The following is a 21,640-nucleotide window of genomic DNA, read 5'->3' as shown; positions in this document are numbered from 1 at the left end:
CTTTCACAGAGTTTAAAAACAATGCACAAAACATGTCAAATATGATGGTTACATAGTGCAACTGGCAGTCCTGTGCTGTACATTGCTACTATAATATTAATTAACTGAAGTATTTCTAATATTTGTTCTGTCAACCAGCTAGAAAGAGATTGTGTATACTGTACAAGAGATGAGATCTCGTATGGGGGGACTAATCTGGGGTGATGTCAGGTACACATCAGATGCATTTCCCTGCAAGGGAGCCCACCATGCAGCATGTATCAGTTTAGCTGCTAAATATGAAAAAGTTACATTTGGGGAGGGTGAGGGGACTAGACCCACTACATCAGAAAGGAGCTGCCAAGTGGACATGGAGACTCTGGGTACTCCAGATGCCCAGTATAAAGAAGATTGTATGGAGTTCATTTTCCTGAAAAAGGAAAAAAAAGAGGGTAGTATAAGAGGTATTTGTCGAAAGAAATATTAAAATTTTGGTAATATAAGCATTTTACACAAATTTATATGGCCTAGAACTAGTCATTGGTAGCGAGGACCAGACTGAAATTTTTGACTCTAGTGTGTGCATCAGGGGAGTCAAATTATGTTCAGAGAACTTAGATAGGTCTTTATGAATAACCATTGCCAAATATACCGTATATAAGGTGTGTACCTGCTGTAGTGAGACTGGGAGTCTATAAAGGTCCATTTTAAAGTCATCAATTGGAAATATGGCTGACTTGCTCCAATTCATTTTTTTAGACTTGAGTACAGTGTGTGGCAGTTTATTAAGTCTTAGAATTAAGTTTTCTTTTAGTAGGCAAAAAATTATTTTTGGGGTTGGCATGTCCTTTAAAATCGGGACAGTTGTAATATCAGCAGAGTGACCTGGTATAAAACCCTTTGATCGGGAGATATAAGTGCATGTGAATTCAGGCGTTGAACAATCAAGGATATCCTTTCCTGGTTAAAAATCAAGGATATTAGAGTCTCTCTCATGGATTCCGACAGGCTATCCCCCTCTGGCATCCATTATAGAGTTTGGTTAACAAAGGTGGAACATGCTTGATATGTCGGACATGTGCATGAACTAAGACTCCCTCAGTGCCTGTTATCTTTGGACCTTAGAATACAGATCCTTTTATATAACAAAGCCAATTTTATGAAACTGGTATCTGTACTAGTAATGTGCAGGCTGACTCAATACCCGCTGTGTGGGTTTACCTGGGGGTTAGTCGGGTAAGGGACAAAATTTGGGTGACCATGGTTAGTTAGTTGGGTTGGGGTTAGTTTCAGACTGGGAAAGAGCTGGGAGCTAATACAACACTTTGCACTGGCTTCACAGCATCAGTAGTGTCATTGGTGTTCTGCTTTTACAGTGGTTTTGGACCTTGGCAGTTTGGGGCATTAAACCTAGAGGCACCAGATACCAATGGGTGTTTTACACTGGTAGAAACACTCCATTTACTAAGATCTAGTAACCCATAGCATCTACTGCGTAGATAGCATTTACTAGTCATCTGTCTGCAAGCAAATATCTGATTGGCAGTTAGAACTAGAGCAAACTTTCCTCCTGTTATTACACTTCCCCCTAAAATTTCAGGGGTTTTCCTCCTCTTCTATTCCAAATTTGGCTGTGCAGCTTTGTTGATTACAGCTTTATAGACACAATACTCTGCAATATGGACAGTGTATTATTTACACCTGGACGGAACAATGATCTCCTTGGGAATAGCTACTGTTTGTACTGCTCCCTATAGGAACAAGCTGCCCCCTCTTGCCTAGTTGTACATCCCACTGATTCTATCCTATTGTCTGTGCACCTGAGCTGTCCTAATGTCTAATTACTAATTAAAAATAAATGGAAAGACACATTATGAAAACATGTCGTAACAGTGAATGACAAGCAGTGCTGTTAAAATGCAATTAATTTGCAATCAGTGCTGCTCTGATAATTGCAGTTTTTTTCAGCATGTCCTACAAATAGTTGATATGATTACCCTCTATACTGACATTAGAATATATTATGTTTTCTCAGTGTCCTCTGAGAGAAAGCCTTCACTGGGCACTATACACATGGGGTTTAGCATATGGAAAGGCTGGTTGCACAAAAAGTGAAACACAGGCATGTACAGAAGAATATATAGGTCCTGTTTTCTACATAAGGGCATATACCTACAGCCATACAGTAGGGAGTTCTTTGTGTTATCGTATAGCTTCTTCTAAGCTAGTGTGTGTAATGCAATAAAACTGAAATGGAAGCCATGTCCCTTTCCCTGACTGTGTGCATAGTTATTTTGTTTGTTACATAGTTCATTTGGGTTAAAACGAAATACATGTAATACAAATTCACTGGACTTGATGGACTATTATCACACACAAACACGCATATGTTTATACCAATGCATCATAAAATCAGCGGGCAGAGCATTCCATAATTTAAGTGCCCTCGCCATGAAGAACCCCCTACACTGCTCCAAGTTAAAATTAATTTCCTCAAATCTGAGGGCCTTTGGTGCACTGATTTTTATAAGGTAGATAAGACCCCCTGCTATCTGTCTATAATCCCCTCTAACCTACTTGTACAAAGCAATCATGCCCTCTCAAGCGCCTTTTGTCCAGAGAAAACAACCCCAACCATGGCAGTCTAACCTCATAGTTTAAGTCTTCCATCCCTTTTACCAGTTTAGTTGTATATCAGTGCACTTTTCCAGATTATTAATATCCTTCTCAGGAACTGGAGCCCAAAACAATACTGCATGAGGCCTTACCAGGGACCTATAAAGAAGCAAATTTTACCCCTTGAGTTAATGCTAGACAGTACTTTGTTAGTAGCCACCCAGTGACATTGCCTAGAGTTCCACAGCTTGTTATCCAGAAAAATCCCTCTCGGTTAAGGATGTTCCCAACACATTAGTATACTGTATATAACTTGCATTTATGTTATTTTGACCAAAGTTCATAACCTTGCAACATTGATCAAAATTTGCCTGTTTGCAGCCCAGTTTTCCAGTTTTGTCAGGTCTGTCTGCAAAGTGGTAGCATTCTTAATGGAACTTACAGTTTTGTGGAATTAAATATTATCAACAAATATATAGATAGTACTTTTGATGCCCACCTTCAGATCATTAATAAACAAGTTTAAAAAGCAAAGGCCCAATGACAGACCCCCTTTGTACACTAACAACTCTGTTCCAATTAGAATATGTTCCATGTATCAACACTCTGTAATCTATGCTTCAGCCAGTTCTCTATCCAAGTATATATATCAAGTTTCAGGCCAATATTCCATAGATCATATCCACTGCCACCGCAGAGTCAAGGTTTCTGTGCACCTCCTCATAGATGGCAATTAGATTAGTCAGGCAAGATCTATAAAGCATAAAACTGTGCTGTCACAAACTCATAATATTGTGAATTGAATGTATTCAAATATCTTATCCCTTATTAACCCTTATAAAAGCTTTCCTGCCACTGATGTCAGTGTAGTAGGCCTACAGTTTTCAGGCTGAGAACAGGATCCTCTTTTGTGATGATTCACCAATCTCTTAGCACTATGCCAAACCTCAAAGAATCCTAAAAGATTAAGTAAAGTGGTTTGACAGAGCTAAGCTCTTTTAGAACCCTGGGATAAATACCATCCGGTCCTTGGCCTTTGTTTGCCTTCACATGTTCTAGTCTCTTTTGAATTTCTTCCTGAGTCACTCATGCATCACTAGATATATTAACAGAATTGGTTAAATTAAAAACAAAGCCTTTGTTAGCTGGTTTCTCAGTTGTGTGCGTAGAAAAATAAACAATAAAAATAACAGTTCAAAATCTTTTGCTTTTTCCCTCTTCTTCTCAACTAAATAACCTTCATCTGATACAAAGGGTTCAAACCCCTTCTTGCTCCAGATATGACATTTCTCTACCACCATATTTCTATGGTATTTTATCAGCGAAACCACCAATACCCCCAACAGCCCCTCCTGTCACTGATATGAAGCCATTTCCCTGAAGTACTCCATCTGAAAGGCTACAGGTTCCATAAATCTTGGTACTGCAGTGTGTACAGTTTCTTACTCAAAGGCATTTACTGTTTATAATTTGTTGTTTGTAGTTTACAAAATTAGTATTTTCAATCTGAACTGAAATGCTGAAGACCCTTCATGAGTAAATATTGTTTAATATATCTTGTTGTATATATCTTACCACTGAAATTCACCTGAACCTTCACCGGGGCGCTGCTGGCTACAGCCATATGGGCCAGGTGAGGATACTTCATTCGATACCAGGCTGATAGGGAACCAGGGTAGGAGCCACCGAATACCACCCATTTACTATCGGCCAATCCCAATTTCTCTTTCATCACTGTCTGGAAGTGGGCTATGTCCGCCAGGGCTTGTTGGCTGCTCAGATAGTGAAGATTGTCTGTACTAATATCCCTAAGGAAGGAATTAATAATTAGGTGACCTTTCAAAAGTGTTAGGTCTGTCATTGAGTATTAGTTCCTTATCATTAATTTACAGTAGAACATGTGTGCTCTTCATTCTAAACAAATCTAACCACACAAACCATTAATAAGGCAGAAATGTCAGTTGCTTATATGTTTATAAATATGCCTCATGTCGGTAACCACTAGTAGAAGTCAATGCAAATACACTTGCTAACAAGTGATTATTTTGGCACAGGTATGCTGCACCTATTGACGCAACCTGCTGTGTGAACCAGTGTGGCATCCGCTCCAGGGTTACCCAGTGCAAGTAGGTAAACTTGCACACTATTCAGGAAAAGAGGCATGACAGACACAATGGGATGGCGCTTAATACAACTATACAGAAGTGCACAAGGGCACACCTGCTGTGAGTCAAGGTGAGAACCAGTTACCCCCACCAGATACCAAGGCAAAAAGCCACTCCTGGTAACTTTAAGAGATTAAATTCTGGTTATTGAACTGGTTATTCTGCTCTTCCACAATTGTGCTCTTTGCACTAGCAATGATGGCCACCATGGACCCCTTGGTGGCACATAGTGCAGAATCACCCCATAGTGCAGAATTTCCCCTGGAAGTGCAAGAAGCATATTTGGACTCAAGTATCTTTTATGAATGGTATCAATAAATGCAAAATTTGCTTCAATTGTTGCTGTGTTTGTGAATGACCCTTCCATACCTCTCTGTAGTGATTTAATCAATATAACATTACCCCAGCATAGGTACATAACCTGGTAATTGTTGAAATTGTGTCACTCTAATGGTTATTGTCATTTTTCTGCAAAAGTGGTATAATGCTTGCTTAGAATGATCAATAATCTAACTCTAAGACCTGGGAGTGCTCTTTTACCCATATCCATATGTTTGGGCAATTTTTACTTGCCATTTAACTCGTGCATTTAATATGGAATATTACTCAAGAATCCAATGCCAGGAATAAAGAATAGATGAGCTCTTTGGAAACAAATGAAAAGATATTTGGACATGAAGCAAAGGCTCCCCAGTACAATCAGCAGCCCAATATAAATGACCATTAGCCAACGAGTGTGCATAAATCATACTGCTGGGCTGCAGGGATTTCAAACTGGAAGTATTTACATTAAATACAATTAGTTTTTTTTTTTTAATTATTTTTATTTTGTATTGAATTGAATACAATGACTTGCAAAATATGAACTATCCATATAGGACAAAATCATATTAAAATAACACGAACATATAATATGCCAATATAAATAATATTCAAGTATCCATTTAATGCAATTAGGGATGCCCTTGTATTTGGATTTTTAGGTTTTCCACATGATCTGGTAACCTAAACACAGTAAACTGGTCTCACACAGGGAGTACAGAATCTGCAAATCAGTATTTAGAAATGACTGCCATCTTTTGGCGATCATGAGAATTTCCAATTATTTACATTTACTGATGCACTAAATCATCAGGTATGGGTAGATAACGGTCAGAGGGCCCCTGCCCCAACTTTTGACAATTTGTGTCATTACTAACCCAATCAAAAACAGACAGTTGTTTATATTAGGGCAATCTTCTATAAAATCCAAAACTTCACTAAAAGGAACATCCAAAGAGCCTTTGTGAATTAATATTTTTGTTGTTATTAAAGAATCCTAAACCATGATGCAAAGATGTGTTTGTGGTGGAGAGACTTACAAATCTTTAATAAGAAAAGTATTGTGTGCATTTGCTACAACTGGGAGTATGCCATTTCAACTCTAGGGGGACTCTAGGGGGACTGCAGGCATTGTGTGCAATAAAGAAAACACCTGAGATATGCATGTTCTATAAAGCGTAATATAGTAGATCTTTCCAGCTGACTGAGAGTTATAAGAGTCTGGGAGATGTGTCCTTCAGTTATTGCTAATGAACAGGGTGGTGGTGCCTTCCCTGAGCTTGTGGTTTTGGACAAATGCCCCTTTTACCCATTAATTAAAGCAACCATCTAGAATTAATTACTTTAGAATTCATTTAGGGTCAAGCTCCTGTTTCACCATAGAACATATGGTGAGACCCCTTCCCCTTCATGACAAGGTTACAGATGACAACTAAAATGTGAATATATTGTTATACTTCTTTAGTTCAGGGCTATCTATAAACTTAAATGAACCAAATCATACCATCATGCTGGGCCCCCATTCACTACCTAAGCTCCCTAGGTGAGCCAAACCAGAATTCAGGATTCTGGTACTATTCTGCTACAGAATAGTATAAAGCTGTATTAAGGTACCCAAATGGATTTAGATTTTTTTTAGGGTGAAACAAAGTTTTAATGTAATAAGATCTGCATCTTAAAATATCTCAATGAACTTACTGAGTTGGATGACTCTTGCCATAAAAGCGGTGTTCCAGCATTAGGCATAGCGCACCCAGTTTCTCTGCATATGTTAACCAAGCACCTGAAGTCATCCACGCTGGATTGGCCGGTCCTTCCCCTCCAATCATCAGAAATACAGGGCCACCGCTCTGCCTGTACGTGTCATTCATAAAATATCTCTGTGCAGGAAGAGACAGTAAGCCAGTTATATGACTGGTTATTATCAGTTGCATGATATATTGGTTTTAGTACAGCTGCATACAGTATATTGTATCAAAATACATTGCAACAAACTACAACTCTCTGTCAATGCATTCAAATGTGGTTAACTATGTGCTATTTGGGGGGTTTAGAGATAGATAGAAGAGTTGGGCTTTATTCATTGCAAGGGTTGATTAAAGGGGTACTTCCCTTTAATGCTTAGTACTAGTGATGTGCGGGTCGAGAAAATCTCAACCCGCACCCAACCCTAACCCTCCCTCTCCCAATACGACCTGGCTCCCTCCCTCCATTTATAGACCTGCGCCCGCAATGACTTCACAGGGGCGGGGCTTTTCGGGTGCACGCTCAAACCCGACCACAACCCGCATGTGATGTGCTGAGGTTGGCCCGAACCCGCCCGACCTGGGGGTATCAGACGGGCCTACACATCACTACTAGTACATAATACAATGAACTTTGTAGCATCTTTTTTCAGTTGGTCTTTCTTTTCTTATGGTTTTATTTGAAGTATTTGCCTTCCTCTTTTGCCTTTTTGCAGCTTTCAAATGGCAACCAAAAATCTATGAATCTATTAATTTTAGTATTTAGTTTGTATTCTTAAAATATTCATTATGGCAATGTACATTGACCCTTGTGTGGTGAAATGATTTGCACATATGAGTCCTGGGCGCAGATGCAACCCCTGAACCCCCGACTGCTCCCAATCAGATTCTGTAGCAGCAGTGGCACAAGGGGACATTAGTCGCCTGCAATGAAAAAGTAGCTGCTATTAGTAGCCCAGTGTGTCTTCACGCTTAGGGTGAAGACACATGTAGCTACTTAGTAGCAGCTATTTGTCACAGCTACTAAACGCCAGAAAATACCCTGCCATAGACAATACTGAGAAATGCTTCTGCTAAAAGACACATAGAGACAATTATCAGCAAATTATCAGCAGTCTATTTTTGTAGCTGTGACAAGTAGTTGCTACTAGTAGCTCTGTGTGTCTTCACCCTTAGGGCTCTGGTACACGGGGAGATTAGTCGCCCATATCGGGGAGTTTAGTCTCCCGCAACAAGGGAGATTTGTTGCGGGCGACTAAACTCCCTTGTGTGCCAGAGCCCTTAGTCATATGGTGCATGTTTAAAACTGATATCCTGCATTTAAAATACAATGTGCAACTACAGTTGTCATTGAACTACAGTCTCAAAACGTCAGGGCATTTGGGAGTTATAGTTTGCTAGTTCCACATCATCTGCAGTGCAGTCAGCTAAATATTTGCATTATTGCAGGGAATGAGAGACACCACTAGAGGGTACCAGAAATCCAAGGAATGGTTAAAACTCACAGTATTTTGCAAAGCAGCATGTGGAGAGTAGATAGGGTTGCCACCTCACTCCTTTAATACCAGCCACATATTGAACTCACATCCTGCATGGCTAATTAGCAATACATTTAAATGCATGCTGCATGGCTGCACATAAATCAGTTCAGTCTGCAGCATGAATATAAATTAATTGCTTACTAGCCATGAAGGATATGGATTTAATATGTAGCTGGTATTTGAGGGGTGAGGCGGCAACCCTAGAACAGTTATATTAGCAGCTACAAAATGACCCCATAAATGTAACTTGCCTGCTGCCACACTCGGGTATCAGCTCCACTGAAATGATTGAGTCTTTGTTCAAACCAATATTCCGGAACAGAAGGGGAGCTGGCAGTCGGCTGCCTCTTGTGAGCCTTAGCCAGGAAGCCATAGCAGGGGGAGGCCCCCAGACACACCAACAACAACAACAACACCGGCAGCCTAAACATGATTGTCCTGAGCAGGGAGTTCTGCTGCTGCTCTTTCCTCAGTCACATGACTCTGGATCAAGTGACTGCCTCACGTGATTGGCTGCCTTCTTTTGCAATCGCTCATAATATAACAACTCTGCAAAACTGTTCATTAAAGAAGCAGTACACACACACTTATGTATTTATATTATGCACAGTATGCTGAAACCTATCAGTCCAATATCAGATGTATTTTATTAGTCTCCATCTGCTGGGGCAATAAAATGTAAAAGCAGCTGAACATTTTCATTTTGCATTACAAGTAAATGTCATTCTAAGCAACTACAGTCTGCAGAGAAATGAGTTCAGTATAGCAGTAACCATATGCTTATTATTTATTTTTTAAAAGGTCCCCAGCTTACTCTGGTTTCTTACGCTTTAGGTAAGGCTGCAAGTTTCTCTGTGAAGACTGGACACAGGGAATCCAGATGCTGCATGGCTGCAATGCAAGTTGCAGAATGCCATTGTTTGTAGCCATGCAGCATATAACTGAAGAACTAACTGAATTAGCTGACCAGCATTGAGCTTGTTAAAGGAATAAGGAATTAACCTATCTGTTCATTTGGAATATAAAGGCTTACAGTCTGAGTCTGGGGTGTAAGCAATGCAGGGGCCAGTTAATCTCTGTACTGATACCTTTTGCTGCACAGCGAGCATTTGGGAGCTCTAAAAGGTTATTGCGAGGTGTGGACAGGATTTTTTGTGAGACTCCCAATACAGGATACAGCTCTGCAACTTACTCTAAGGGCTAAACTCCACAGCAGATTTTGTAGGACAGTATCGGATCAACAAAAAGGCATCTCACAAGTCTGATATAGTTGAATGGGTTAAAATATAATGGAACTGATACAAAAATCAGATCTGATAACTACATGAAAGGATTGCCATCTGACAAGATGTGCCTGTTGGAAGGGAACACTGCATGCTGCATCTTCATCCGATGAGATAAAATCTGATGGTGTCTAACAGACTTTTTTCTCATTGAAATACATTGACTGTTGGATGTTTAAGCCTATTTTACTTAAAGGGACAGTAACACCAAAAAATGAAAGTGTATAAAAGTAATTACTATATAATGTAATGCTACCCTGTACTGGTACAACTGGTGTGTTTTCCTCAGAAAGACTACTATAGTTTATATAATAAAGCTTCTGTGTAGCCACGGGGGCAGCCATTTACAGGAGAAAAGGCACAGGTTACTTAGCAGATAACAGATAAAACCCCATGATATTCTACAAAGCTTATCTGTTATCTGCTATGTGCCTGTGCCTTTTCTCCTTTTCCCAGCTTCAATGGCTGCCCCCGTGTTGACATAGCAGCTCATTTATATAAATTATAGTAGCGTTTCTGTTGCAAACTTACCAGTTTTACCAGCGCAGGGCAACTGTACATTATATTTTAATTACTTTAAAACACTTTCATTTTTTGGTGTTACTGTTCCTTTAACAGCCTATATCAGACTTTGTAGGATCCTACAAAATCTTGTGTTGTCTCGTGGTGTTGCATGACAAGATCAGATAAAAACTGACCCACAAAATCTACCATGGAGTTTAGCCCTTACTCTGTACCAGCTGTTTATGCGCTCATCTAGCTACCATGGAATTAGGGAGGGTGTCCCTATATAGACTGCACATTTAATTAAGTTTATGTTATATGCAATCAAAATGTTGTAAAGAGAAACACTTGTGGTATGTGGCAGGTATAGTGGCACACCTTGATCAGAGGCTGCGTTTATCTGGTTCTTGTACTCCTAATCCAGTGCATTCATGTCTCTTATGCACTCTACTTGGGATCCTCTAGCTCACAGTAATGCTGACACTGTGGTCTCCTGTGTGGATCTGAACCTTAACAGTGCAATCTTGGCTCAAGCTGCTTTTTATATCTCCTGTTAAATCCTGTATGGTGTGCTGTACTTTCAATGTAATCCTTTTCAGGTAAACTACATTACCCGAGAGCAGTCCAAACATAATGTTCTTCTATATGTTCCAAAGGGTCACAGAACCAGTTTGGGGGGGCTGGATTTAATCAGAACAAAATCAGCCTGTGGTGTGTATTATATCACAAGCTCGAGACATGGCCTATACATCTCATGTCTCATACATTCCAGAAACTACATTTGCAACTGCAGTACATCATAAAAGGATGCAGCTTAGCCTTACACTAAAATCAGCAGCAGGACTAAAACAACAAACCTCTTTTTCCAGCCATTAACAAATATATGTACAGTATATAAAACTTTCCGAGGATACGGAGCTGAGATTTCATATTTCTAGTAGCTTTTTACTGATAAAGTAATACATGGAAATTACTAGTACATATTCAGCACCATATGCCATCCATGCTGCCTACATACTAGAACACTATATTCTTGTATCTAGGCCTGTTTTGTATTCTACCCTCAATAGTCATATTTGTCCTGACTCAGTTCTGTTTTTGTATGCATTCTGTCTAACTGCAGGATCATGGCCTTTCCTGTTTTTGACTTTGATGGTCTCTTTGTCCTGATCTATTAGAAGCTCTTGGTCATCTCTTGTGACAGCTGCACACACATCAGTGTTTTTGAAAAGTATGCCACAAGGGACAAATTTGTATGTGACAGAAATACTTTATTAAATTAATCGGCCTTATTTATTTATCTAGTGAAGTTAAATAGAAATTCTCCTTTACAGGTATCTGTGGGGTATCCCCAATCGAATACAGGGCACTTCTAGTGGCACCAACTGTGATGCCCTCCTTTAGGCACTGAGGCTTAGCATTGTATTTCTGCAATAAAACATATACAGGGGGCATCCCTATGTGAATAATGGCCTAGTATGAACATGCAACATTTATTTCCCAAGAACAAATTTAATTCCACATGAGATTAAGTCAAATAAAAAACTCTTCTTCTTCACTGATGTTGCTGTTGTGTATCTGGTATCTCTCACTATGAAACATGCTTCCAGTCATACCAAGTGCTTTACTACCTTCGACCACATCAGAGGATGAAGATTCTTCTAGTTTAAAGGGCAAATTCTGAGGGCTTTTTCTCTGTGAAGTAGAAAAGTATATATCTTCAAAAGCAGGAGCACTCTGCTGATTCTCTGAAAGCTCACAGATATAAGCCTGCTGACTTGTCAGGCTGACAACTGTATATCCCGTATCCACATTGCTTTCAGTTTCTTTCATTTGAATACCATGTGGCGCCAGCAGTTTCTGAGATGGATTGGTGTTGTTGTATATTGTTTCACTTTGATCCAAGTAGTTGGAGGACACAGAGATATTTTTAGGGTTAATGGTGTCTTTTGCATTCTGAACTTTGGCTTCCATACTTCTGTTTAAAGACGTGAATGGTAATGATGGGTTATCGGGAATCACCATTAGTGTGCTGGCGGCTTTGCTTTCAGCCTTGCGTTGTGTTGCTGTAGTATGGTCAACAACCTAATTCAGAAAATAGATGCAAAAATAATCAAAATACAAACCTGTACATTATATATATATATATATATATATATATATATATAACAGGCAATTGTTTTGACAGAGCAATAAAAGGACAAAAAATAGCAAGAAAAAAAACTGAACAACACTGGAGAATATTCACATTGACATGAGAACATCGCTGCTGTAAACGGGAGGTGGTAACCCCCCACCCAATGTGTCAGCCCTGGTGCAGGCACATGGAGCAAATTTCAGTGCCGAAAAGCAGTATGCATTCTGGTGTTGGTATCCACTTTGTGTGCCTGCGCTTGGGCTGACGCAGTGGCTCTAGATGCAGTCACAAGGATAGGCTGGTGCCAGTGCAGGAGCTGATTCTTGGCCTCTGTTTATCCACAGTCTAAGAATCAACCAGGTGTGGCAGTAGCTTTAAAGAGATACTGACACCAGAAACAAAACCTTTTTTACATCTATTCTAACACTATCTTTTCATGTTATTTATAATTTTCCCATAGAAGTATTTTTCCAATGCTTTTATATTAACTATCTGATCCCCCATGTTCCTCTATGAGGGGGCTGTCATATTTGTACAGCAAGTAAGCCGTTAGCATTAGAAGCTGTAACTGACAGGTTGGGAAGGGGCAATCAGGTTGGCAAAGCAGTCAGGTTTAGGAACTTCAAGTAACAATTACTTACAAAAGCAGCCCTGTTATGTTAATATTTTGAAGTCTAGTTTTTTGTGTCAGTATCAGTTAAAGGTGGCAAGAGCAAGTCCCTTAGTTCTCATGTGCTGAGGACTTTAGAACAAGGTCTGGCTGTACTCGCCAATAAGTGCACTGTTACTGCCCTTACAGACTGCCATAGGGCAGGTGGGGTACAGGGCTCCGGTATAGCCTCCACCTGCCAGCACTCCCTAATTTTTCTTAATGACATGCAAGTTGAAGGATAGGCTGGGGGGACACACCAACATGCCGCCCCCAGACCCTCATGAATACAGTGCTGCTGAACACAGGCAGCTCTGTATTCATGGAAGCAGTTGTAAGTATATTGTGCTATGAAACCGAATGCTCAAACCCACAGAGGGTGCAAAATGACAGAATATGTCATACTGCACCCTATTAGACACTCTGCACCTTGCCTTCCACTTGGTACATGAGCCCTATTATTTTGAATTAAAAATACAACTTAAACACACTTTTAAGGAATAATATCTAGCTTGTTTACTATGTTAATAAGTTGGTTTTGATTTTTGTTTCTCATGAATAAAAATGAAAGCATTTTAGACAAGATTAGTGATGTACTTTAAACCCTTTGACAACTTGCAATTTTGTTTTTCTAGAGATGCCTGCATGTGCTGGGCCCATCTGTCTCTTGGCCTCTTTGCCAGAGCTTTTACTTAAGAAGTATAAAATTATTAAAAAAATCAAAGGCCAATTTTACCTACATTTTAAACTTTTACTACTAATAATAATAAAACTGACTAATATAAATATTTAGAGCTCAATGTATATTAGTTTTCATTTTGCTTTATTTTCACACACTTACATTTAGTGATCATCAAAAGGCCTTAAATATGATATATTGATATTGATGGAATTAGTAAACTAATGGTTACACCATATACAGTGGCATGTAGTGCAATGTGTATGGAATGTTTTAAATAGTAAATTAAGTAATTCAGTAGACGTATCATAACAAGAATGAAGTAGAGTATATTCATACAACATTTAATGTATATGTGTGTAGCATATAATAAATATTAAATTACCAGAAGAAGGATTTTGTTCCCATCATAATCTTGAGTTTGCCATCTGGCATCGCTGATGGGCACACAAGGATAGGGCAGCAAAGGAACCAATTGTCCTACTGCATGAATGGCAAACTGCAGAGCACACGCATCCTTAACTTGCACAGATATCCCAGGGTGCAGCTGCTTTATGGAAAGTTGGACAGACACATGTGTTGTAGAATACAATACAAAGAAACAAAATCCAGCTTTTTGGGTAGTTGCCTCCTTTTGCAGGATTGTTTCATAGAGTCTCACTGCATCTTCATAGTTATCACAGCTACAATACACAGTGAGTCTCACAATTTCTGTGCCATAATGGACATGTCTCATTTCCCACACAGGCATGTGGGAATCAAGACTATAATAATCACAAAGCGGCAGTTTAAAGGGGCAGGATCTTCCTTGCTGGAAGTCTGCGATAACATGAGTCCATGGAGGTAGCTGGAAAAAACTTTGCAGGAGATCAATCCTTTCCTCTCCCAAGTCCTCACGCAGGAAGAGTGTCACTGATATCCCTGGGAATTCAGGCCTTTTCGTTTGGCACTCATACAGCTTAATGGGAGCAGCCCGTTCCGACACAAGAAACAACCGGACATCTGGACATATCCTGTGGAGAAGACGGTCAACTGCAAGTTGAAAGGCAAGCGAATCACCCGAGCTGGCAAGAAGATGAACAGTGAGAGGCAAAACTGTTTGTCTTTCATCCATTTAAATGTTCCTGAGTTAAAAAAAAACAGAGAAAGTATTTAATTATAAAGCACAAACATATTCTGCAGCCCTATACAAACGGAAGGGTGTTACATACAAATACTGACTGCTGCAGGAGGTAAATGCACCAATTAATACATGTAAAAAAGTGGCATGTTTTAGACCTCCTGTTGCATGTCAGGATATGCATGGTATGAGCCAACTGAAAACACTGACTCAAAATGTGGAGCTCTATGTTTCCTATAGGCTTGAGTGGTCTCCTCCCTTAGTACATAATACATACCATACAGATCATAGCCCTCCATTTGATCTACACTTATAGTTTGTAAACCCATTTGTTAATTTAGAAATTAAAGTATTGCTGCATGTATATTACTATTTAAGAAATGATCACAGTTATTTATATCAATAACTCCTAGGCTGATATCAATGTGCCTTATATTTTTCTCCTGTGCACAGATGTATAAAATGGGTGGAGTATATAAAATTTCCTCTGCATGCAAAGAAGGTATATTCAATAAATAAATATTGCTTTCATACTTCTAGATAAAGTTCTCGAGAGCTGCAAGTGGTCCTTAGGGACAGGTTTTAAAAATGTACATATCATTTTTCCTTTTTACAGACTACCTTGTCTTATGTGTCTCCAAGTGACTGGTAAAAACAGAAACACTCTTATCCATAGTTCTACTTCTACATGGCCTGGTGCAATGTCAGCCTGCCTTGCAACACACACCCAACCATCACCATGCACACCCCCGGATGTCACTCACTGGCTTCCTTACATCCTACCTGCCAGTCACTCCCCTTCCACCAGTCGCCAACAATGCTCAGCCTGCACCCCCCACAATCACACCCTAAGAATGTGCCTATCCTTCCTACCGCTAGTTCTGGCCTTGAGTCGACCATCTTGTTCTTGGGTCATGTTGGAGTTCTTGGAGCCTTATGCTTTGGATCACTATCCTGCAGAAAGATGAACTGTCACTTTAGTTTATTAGCAGAATGAAACAGGTTCAGTTTTTTGCAGTAGCCATTGTTTCTTCTTTTCTTTCAAAATGTCCAGTCCCTGCTAGCAAAAAAGCATCCCCACATCATGATGAGACCACTATTACAGCTAAAGGTGGCTCTAAAAAATAATAAAGAATGGGGATTTAATATCTGCACAAACTCATCAACTCAATGCACTTATAAATGGAAAATCAGCCTTTCCGGAAAATGTTTCTACTTGTTCAGGAAAAGTCCTCTTCCTTTGATTGTATGCTGTACGCGACTGACTAAATCTGTGTCTACACCCATCAGTAAATGTGAACTTCAGAGCATTTCAAAATGTAAAAGATTTACTAAATGATGATAGTTTTTTTTTCCTGGAGAAAAACAAGTATAATTCCCAGTTCTGAGGTATCTGGCTAAAACATTATTTCTTGGTACTACAAAAAAAGGGATGGTGGGGTTTGAATAATACATATTAAAGATTAGCCATAAGAAGGTGCTGTTTTACTAGAGTCCCTAACTGTCTGCTCACAATCTTCCAAAAAAGCAGATAGTTCTAAAAATTAACATATTTTCATTGCATTAACTATTTATTGCTGCTGCCCTGGAATAAAACTGTTGATCTGATCATACAAACAATCACAATGATCACAGAATTTCTTCATAAGGTTTTGAATTCTGCTTCTCATCTCCACATCTACTTTAATACGGCTGCCTGTAGCTTTAATTGCAAGTCTGAACTGTAGTCTGGGGAGATTGGCTTGAGTAAATAATACCACCCGTTCTTTTGTTGTTATGAGATCCCAAAGTGGCAGTGTATTACTAGAGAAGGGAAATGTTTTGTACCGTATTAGCCAGTCTAAAAAATTCTAGGTAAAACTGTGCTGCTGTCCAATGACTGACAGTTGCCATCTATATATGAACAAATTATATAAACTGCATCAGTGACACTGTGAACCCTAAAATCAGTTACTGTTTAGGAGGATGGATGTCCAGACTGCGTAGTATAAACTTTAACTCCCATAACCCACCGTATAAACACAGGGAGTGCTGAGGCTAGAGATTCTGCATTAGCATACAATTCTCTATATTTAGATTAGTTTACAAGTAAGTTTCATAACTGGAAATAGGGTGAATTGCTTAAGCATAAAAAGCCCACAGATGTTAAGCATACACAATCTTGCCTATTCCCCAGATTTTGACTGTTCTTGTTGGGAAACTTAGAGCCTGATGTAAATCTTTACTAACCTGCTCTGTGTGATGGCTGGCTGCTGGCTGCTGCTTGAAGAGGAACGTTTCTGTGCTGCTGTACTTGTACTCAGAAGGAGAATGAATGCCCTGACCTTTTCTCAGTACTACTTCTCCTGGGAAGAAGCCCACCATTTCCAGCAGCAACTAAAGCAGAGTCTGAGCAATTGTGAGATAGTAATTTATGGCATGGGCTGCCACACTGTTCTTCCCTCCCACTCATCTACACTATAAAGGATTCACAATAGAGTTGAAGACTTGGTAACATTTTAGGAAAATCTTTTGTTTCTCTGTAACACTGGCTTAACTAGAAGTTACTTGCACCCCCTTTCCCACTAAACTTTGGTAATACATAAAATCTTCATAAACTTATACTGAAACTGCTTTTCAATCAGAGCCCCGCTGGGCCCTCTACCATCCTGGTCCCCAGCAGTTGCAAGGTCTGCTTCCCCTTTACACTATCCTTGTGTGTAACAGCCCTAACAAAAAAAAAGTATGTTTGTTACAAATATATATATAGTCCTTTGCACTTTGTGCCTTTATATGCCTGTCTATGTCAGCTGCATTAATGTGGAAAAGGTGCTCCAATTTGTAATACTTTGTTCTAATGCAAAGCCAGTGATTCTGCCCCCCCCCCCCAGTGATTGTAATTGCTAACATTATACCACAGGCTGGTGCTCTTGCTCACCGAAAAACTGCACCGGCACGTGGTACAGCCATGCTATCATCTTTTTCTCTATTCTTGATCTCCCCTTTCACACACAAATAAAATTAGAAGCAAAAAGCTTTTCATTCTACTGCACATATGTACCCTGGCTGGGGCTGCTCATGATGAGATGCTCTTACAGAAGTCCCCTGGGCAGGTGCAGTTTCACCAAACATTAGCACTAACCCAGGGGCTCAGGTATTTATTATCACTTGGGGTGTCTAACATTTTGCACCCCCTGTGATTATACCTTACCTTCTCCTTTTAACAACAGATTGGGTAGCATCTTGCAAACAGTACTGATGTTAGTAGCTAGTACTTGAATACAGATCCTTCAGATAAGAGCACAAAAAGAACAATGATACACAGGAGCACTTACCACACAGCCCAAGTGTGCTACATGTAGACCCGCTCCCAGATGGGTCCTGGAAATAGAATATAAAGAAAAAATATATAGCGGAGCACCATGAGGATAAAAATAAAAATCAGTCTTTATTCCATCAACAGTAAAAGGCACATGTACATCCCAATGGATGTACCTTTTACTGTTGATGGAATAAAGACTGATTTTTATTTTTATCCTCGTGGTGCTCCGCTATATATTTTTTCTTCAGATAAGAGGGCTGATTTGTTACAGTTCAATCTGGGGAATCCAGAAGGATTCTTTGCAAGCAAACACATTCATTTTCAATGGTTACTAGTACATATGGCTGCTCAGCAGTTCTACCACATAATTATATTTGTATCCCTAATTGTCAGACACGCAAAGTGCACTGACTGTCAAAATTCCCCTTGCTAGTGGCATGTATGGTCAAAGCAAGGAAATGTTACGAATGCTACTTTCATTGAAATTCTCACATAAGCTGGATTGTTTTAGGGACAAACTGGAGCCATGAAGCCCAGTATTTACTCCCCATGGGTATGAGCACAAAAGAGTTCATCAAATAAAAGTCCATCAATAGGCTGCATTCCTGGCATTCCAAATAGGATGCATTTTCATTAGACATGGTGGCAAATACCCACAAAGCTACAAAACCAAGGAACAGTTCACACTGTTCGCTGTGAAGGATGCTCCATGTCTTTTCATAACAGAAACAGTTTGTTACTGGAAGACAATAATTTATTAAAAGGCAGTCCCTGTTTATCGTTTATTACAACATACTGACTTATTCTCAATTGCTTTTTATGCCTTATCTTTACAGTTTTTCTATGTGAATGTATTTATTTTCTCATAGAATTTTTTTGTTTGCACACAACTTGCACGTGCATTCACATCCCAGGCCCCTGTATATGAATGGAAAATCAGAAGTTTATTAAAGGTGCTGCTGTTGCCTTGTTTCTAATACACGTATCAATGAATATATCATATGCTGCAGACAGCTGTATTCTACCACAATGTGTAGTTTTTAGTTGAAGACAATAAAAACCTTAGTTACTGATGGTACCAATTCGTTAGGCACTCCCCCAGTGAATCTAATTACTTACCTCTTACCCTTTGCAAGTCCCCTCGTCTTTAAAAGCACACGGTGCATGAGTAGTTTTCTGCAAGATGACTCCTTTCCCCACTCTCCCAGGTATGCCATGCACCTTATCATATGTCTAAGGCACAGAGAATACCTAGGGAACTATGACAGGCTGGTGCACTTTCTAAAGAAGAATGTGCCAGCCTCGGAATAAAGTTAAGGGACACTAAACACACTCCCATCAGGTATCTGGGTACCTTAAACAGATCATTTTCTTTTTTCTAAATAAAGATAATTTTTTTCCAATTATCTATACACATCTTTGTTAAGAGGGGCAGAGACTATATCCTGGGTGATAGGCTAATTCTAACATAGCTAGCATGCTTTCCCAGGTAAAAGCTGTGTGTGCTAGAAGCCACCTGTGTGGAAGCTGATCTGCAGCAAGTATCACACAACACTTTAGAAACCTGAGAGCACACTGTGACCAATGGGTCCTGAAAAGCAGAAAACGCTTTTAGGTTGCATCGAAAACAGGTCGTTTTCATTAAAGGAGACGTAGAGACCAAGTAGATAATACGCTTTCATAGCTGTAAACTGCACCCAAACTGAACTGCAACATTTAATAAATAGTCTTTACACATATTTGTTCTTATAGATGATGAGGTATAAGCTGATTGTAACTAAGGTGCCCAAATCTCACTTTATCAATAACTGCCAAATTGGCCCCTGGGCAGGAACCAGCAAACCAGGAACTGCTCACACTGGTATATGTGAAAAGGGGTTTACCCAGTCTTTACTAGGCCACCGAGTGCGTACAAAGTAGTAATGTTTTGGGCAGTCAAGTCAGATGATGAAGAGTGGTTTGACTGCACGAAACGTGTGGCCGCATAAAGATTGGGTAAACACCCTTTCACTTATACCAGTGTGTGCAGTTCCAGTGTAGCTGATCGATCGGCTATAGATACCACGCCAGGTATCCAGGGAACTCAACATTACCACCAAGTCACCACTGTGAAGTGTGTGGGAAGACTTCACTCTAAGGCTGATGTCCCACGTAGAGATAAGTCGCCCATTTCTGCTTGGTTTTCCCAAGTTGTGCGAAGTTTCCTCCTGCAAGCAACTTTGTGCCATTTTGAAAAGCTGGATCAATGCATAGGCCTTCCCAGCGACACTTCCCTTTGTTGCCAGTGGAAAGGCATTAAGGAGAAATAAGTCGCCCGAGGTAGCAGAAATGTATTGCGGCCGAGTAATCTCTCCATGGGACATCAGCTTAAAAGAGTTCACCTGGCCAGGATTACATGGCAAACCTAATTAAATGTTTGTTTTCATTTTTCCACCCCCAGCTGGTTCCAATTGCTGATCAGTGACTGGCTGCTGCTTGGTACATAAATGAGCCCCACTCACACAACTGTGCCCATCTCTAGCCACTCCCCCTGTTCTACAAAAGAATACGTATGTAAATTGCAGCGCAATGTTTCCCAACATACATACAACTGGTCGCACCGACAGTGTAACCTGGGCACTTACTTCCACTCCTTACCCTCATTAAAACAACTCTGTTTCCACTCCCAAGCGTATGGCTATGTATTAAACATCTGATGTAAAAAATAACTACGAAGTTTGTACGACGCTCTCAGACCTTACACAGAGCATCCTCATGGCAGCAGGCGGGCTCCCCAGTTGTCCCACGGTGTCCAGCTTATTGCCCCACAGTGTAGGAGGAAGCCAGCGGAGGGCTGCACGGAAACCTCTGCCATCTGTGCCAAGAATACAGTGACGTCACCGCCTAGCAACCCTGGGCTCTATACTTAGACTAGGTCGTCCATCGAGCTAGCCCTATTGGCTCCGCAGAACAGGTAACCCTCCGCGGAAACCAATCAGAGGAGGCGACGTCATGCGGCGGTTTTATTTAATGGGATGGGAGAGCGCACTAGCGGGCAGAGTGACAGACAATTGTTAAAGGAACTTGCTGAAGCGTGAATGCCACTGACATTCTACCTGAGCAGTGTAGAGCAGCCAAGCTCTTTTAACTTAAGCACGGTTACTGTATACAGTTGCCGGGCCCTTGCCATGTGTACCCAGCTGAGAACGTTCCCTACTCCAGCTCTGGTTCTCTTATTAGACCCTGTGTGAATAACCCGACGCCTTACTGTGGGAAAAAAGTTGCAAACTATAGAGCAGGGACTGTGAGACGCTGCGTTATATAATGTTGCTGTTACAGACAGGGCCGCCATCAGAAATCACAGGGCCCCTCACAACACAATTTTCTGGGCCCCCCTCCTCCCACGCCCTGCGCCGCAATGGCCCCTCCCATCAGTACAAATGACACACAGACATTGGTAGCCAGGGCCTCCTAAAACATTGGTAGCCAGGGCCCCCCAGCATCCTCCAGTTACCCCCCTCCCCCAGTCCTCCAGCTCCCCCCCCCCACAGTCCTTTCCAGCATCCTCCAGCTCCCCCCCAGCTCCCACCAGAAACCTCCAGCTTCCCCCCAGAGTCCTTC

General features: G+C 40.5%; 2 protein-coding genes across 8 annotated transcripts in view; both read right to left on the bottom strand.

Moving 5' to 3' along the window:
- LOC100145763 (putative serine protease K12H4.7) overlaps positions 1-8,876 on the bottom strand; it is a 39,295-nt gene extending 30,419 nt beyond the window's left edge. The window contains exons 1-3 of the mRNA XM_002941295.5: positions 8,619-8,876; positions 6,780-6,961; positions 4,171-4,403 (exon numbers count right to left, since the gene is read on the bottom strand). Coding sequence (XP_002941341.2) covers positions 4,171-4,403; positions 6,780-6,961; positions 8,619-8,798 — 595 coding nt within the window. The 5' untranslated portion in view covers positions 8,799-8,876. The remainder of the gene's footprint in view (positions 1-4,170; positions 4,404-6,779; positions 6,962-8,618) is intronic.
- A 1,948-nt stretch (positions 8,877-10,824) lies between these two features.
- Positions 10,825-20,956, bottom strand: fam124b (family with sequence similarity 124 member B). 7 transcript variants are annotated; one of them, XM_012970337.3, is made up of 4 exons: positions 20,777-20,956; positions 15,613-15,693; positions 14,005-14,743; positions 10,825-12,239 (listed from the first exon to the last, which is right to left on the bottom strand). In XM_012970337.3, the coding sequence occupies exons 3-4, from the start codon at positions 14,731-14,733 to the stop codon at positions 11,688-11,690; spliced, it is 1,281 nt and encodes a 426-aa protein (XP_012825791.1). In that variant the 5' UTR covers positions 14,734-14,743; positions 15,613-15,693; positions 20,777-20,956; the 3' UTR covers positions 10,825-11,687. The 7 variants fall into 7 exon arrangements, with proteins under 7 accessions (XP_012825791.1, XP_017949349.1, XP_012825793.1 ...); XM_018093860.2 differs by having other exon boundaries at positions 20,782-20,956; NM_001008106.1 differs by lacking the exon at positions 20,777-20,956 and adding an exon at positions 16,969-17,125 and having other exon boundaries at positions 11,634-12,239.
- Positions 20,957-21,640: the final 684 nt, after the last annotated feature.

This window comes from Xenopus tropicalis, chromosome 5 (genome assembly GCF_000004195.4).
Source record: "Xenopus tropicalis strain Nigerian chromosome 5, UCB_Xtro_10.0, whole genome shotgun sequence".
Classification (NCBI taxonomy): Eukaryota; Metazoa; Chordata; class Amphibia; order Anura; family Pipidae; genus Xenopus; species Xenopus tropicalis.
This window is presented reverse-complemented; position numbering and strand designations above follow the sequence as displayed.